The 3,108-nt window shown below is 31.0% G+C and overlaps 1 protein-coding gene across 1 annotated transcript; it reads right to left on the reverse strand.

The window, feature by feature from the left end:
* Positions 1 to 2,099: 2,099 nt before the first annotated feature.
* On the reverse strand, positions 2,100 to 2,618 carry LOC108992629. Its single transcript, XM_018967228.1, has one exon. It carries the CDS (start codon positions 2,616 to 2,618, stop codon positions 2,100 to 2,102), a length of 519 nt encoding a protein of 172 aa, XP_018822773.1.
* Between the last annotated feature and the right edge of the window lie 490 nt (positions 2,619 to 3,108).

A 3,108-nucleotide genomic window follows, 5' to 3' on the forward strand; every position in this document is an offset into this window, starting at 1 on the left:
ATATAAAATAAATCTAACAGATCACGTGAAACTAAATAATTTTTTAAATTTATTTTTATATAATATCTTTATTTTTGTAAAAGTTCTTTTTAAGTTATGATCTCTTGTCTTCAATAAAAATTAGGGCCGCCCGCAGATTAGCTGGTGGGGGCTCTAACTCGAAATCCTAATGGTTTAAGAATTTAAAATTTCAATTTTACCCTCATTTTATATGAAGAAAATGCACTGTTCTATCATTTGTTTCGATAACCACTCTAAGGCAGAATAACACTACTCTTATACAAAACCAACTTGAAAAACGAGTAAAATATTGTCTGCCCGTTACCCCTATAAGATAGCGGTTTACATATATATAGCTTTCTTAATTTTATGGAAGGTAGACGTGTTTTGAATCTGACCTTAATCCGAAGTCCTAATCTATTTACGATTTCTAATTAAAATAATAATTAATTTTGATTTTCAAATTATTTTGTAGTTCGGGTTGTAACTTTGTGCTGGGTTTGAGTGACTATCCCAAATCTTCAATGTTGTTTGTTTTTACAATATATCTCATCTAATTATTATAATTTTTTTTTAATTTTTACATAAAATAAAATAAATAATTTAATTTTTTCAAATCTTAAATAATAATTTTAAAAAATATATATTCTAATAATATTTTATTTAATTTTCAATTCATCTCATCTCATCGGTAAAAACAAATGATGCCACTTGTATCATCCTTTACCTACTACTACCACCACCCTCCTACAGTTGCCCCCACCTCTACCCCAAATACATCATCTCTCCCAACTCGATTTAAGAAAAAAACTGCCTCCATGTCTCACGAAAGTGGAGGCTTGTGACCCTATAAAAAGAAGCTGCAAGCCAATTGACATTCGGAATTCAGTAGAGATTTGAGGAGAAAAATGAAAGGTAAATATTTGTGAATAATTATCTCAAAATTATTAGATATTTTTTTATCCCAATATTTCAAGCCTCGTATAATTCTATTTATGGATTTTGATAACATTAAACAAGTTCAAACATAAATGAGTCTCAAGTTGATCACATAATGATAAGGAGCTAAAGATAAAAGGCATTAAGAAATCAAGCATGAACGATAAATGAACAAGTCTACTAATTAAACTCTAGGAATATCTTTCTATATATTTCTTACTAATTTGAAAGAGTTTATGTCTTAAAAATATTTTTTAATAACTCATGAAAAACCAATTTGCATCCTTTTTGTCACATGTTCATGTATGTTTGAAATTTTGAAAATTTAAAAGATAATTGATGTCATTTTTTTTCAAAAGTGCATGATATGCTTGAAATTTTGAAAAATGATCGATGTCCTTTTTCACATTTGTATGATATATATGTTTGAAAAATTGAAAAATAAATGAATTTATTTTTCAAATGTACATTATATGTTTGAAAATCTTGAAAAATGAACAATATTATTTTCAAAATTTGTTAAAAAGATAGAAGTTTTTAAATTTGAATAGATAAGTATCTCACATGTCTGTAAATAGTTCATGTAAGATCTTCAAAAGATATGCAACAATTACATGTTTTCCAACACCCATTCATCAAAAGTTCTCATTCTCTCTTGTTTAATATTGAGCCTTAATACTTATTAATTTTGAGAAAGATGTAAGTTGCATTGTATTGTTTCATTTAACTCATTGATGAGTGTACTTTGATAACCTTTCTACTATCGATTTCGTGTAACTGTAAAAGTGTGTGTATTACACTTACGAGTGTAATAGGAGTTCTACACATGATGGAAACAATTGAGTCACTACTCGCAAGGTGATTGTAAGTATATAAGGTGTTTTATATGAAATACTTGAAGCATTATTACTCAAATGTGTAATATGTTTCTTTTTCCACCTCAAAGAAGTTGAATAGTAAATTTAAGAATTCTCAAGGTGTAGTTTAAGGTGAGTAAGTAGGCAGTGGGGCCTAACTTCATTAAAATAATGAGTTTGCATTTCTCTTACCCTTATTCCTTATATTTGCTACTAAATAGTACCTTGTGTTCACATTTTTTTTTTCATATTAAGCATTTGACTTATATTTCTAATTTTTTTTTTTTGAAACAAGATTAGATTTTATAAATCTTCAACAAAGTTTGGATTACATATCTTATCCTTCACTAAAGCATTGCATATTACAGAGGGACCCCCTTCGATCCAAACCCTTTCTTCCCCACATAATAAAGCATGTTTTGCCAATAAATGAGCAACATAATTTCCTTCTCTAGGAACATAGCAGACTGACCACCCTTCCTTTTGATGAAGAACCTGTTTTATATCATTGATGATATACCCCATCCATGACTGATCTTCACCTACCTTGTTGATCCTTTGAATAATATCAACTGCATCTCCTTCAAACATTAGTTCAGAGAAAGAAAAGGAGAGCTCAAAACTTATCTCAAGTGCTCTCCACAAAGCCAGACTCTCAGCCAGAGTAGGATCATGCACATTCTGTTTCACATCACACACAGACGCCAGAACCTCCCCCTTTTCATCTCTAAACACAATTCTCATTCCCATTCTCTTGTTTTCTAAATCCATAGCTGCATCCCAATTAGCCTTTATCATATTAGTGCCAGGTTTTTTTTCCATTTCTTCTATGCTCCATGTGAACCACCACCACCTCGACATCCAATTATACTCATCTGTGCTGTTTTGTAATCTTCCAGACCCTCACCAGCCATCAAGATGACTTGTTTAGGACTGTAAAACTTGTTCTCAAAGATAAACCTATTCCTTCTTAGCCAGATCCTTCGCATAACCACTGCCATCGACTCAATTTCTTCTTTCTTTAACTCATTAATCATTTTAATCCAAAGATACATGAAATCTACTCCCTCATTTGCCCATTTCTTCACTAGGCTGTTACTTTCTGCCCATACATCAGCAGCTGAAGGGTAACTCCTTAATATATGAAGCACAAATTCCTCACTTGATCCACTTATTGTGCATAGAGGACAATCACCTATTTTTTTCTTGAATAGGTTACTGTTAGTTGGAAGAATATTGTTCAGAGCTTTCCAAAGAAATATTTTAACAATTGCCGGCACTTCCAATCTCCACATTTGCTTCCACACAGCAA

Source organism: Juglans regia, chromosome 7 (assembly GCF_001411555.2).
Source record: "Juglans regia cultivar Chandler chromosome 7, Walnut 2.0, whole genome shotgun sequence".
Taxonomy (NCBI): Eukaryota; Viridiplantae; Streptophyta; class Magnoliopsida; order Fagales; family Juglandaceae; genus Juglans; species Juglans regia.

Excerpts from the sequence above, each read along its gene's own strand:
- LOC108992629 (XM_018967228.1), bottom strand. The coding sequence starts at position 2,618 with ATGGAAAAAAAACCTGGCACTAATATGATAAAGGCTAATTGGGATGCA.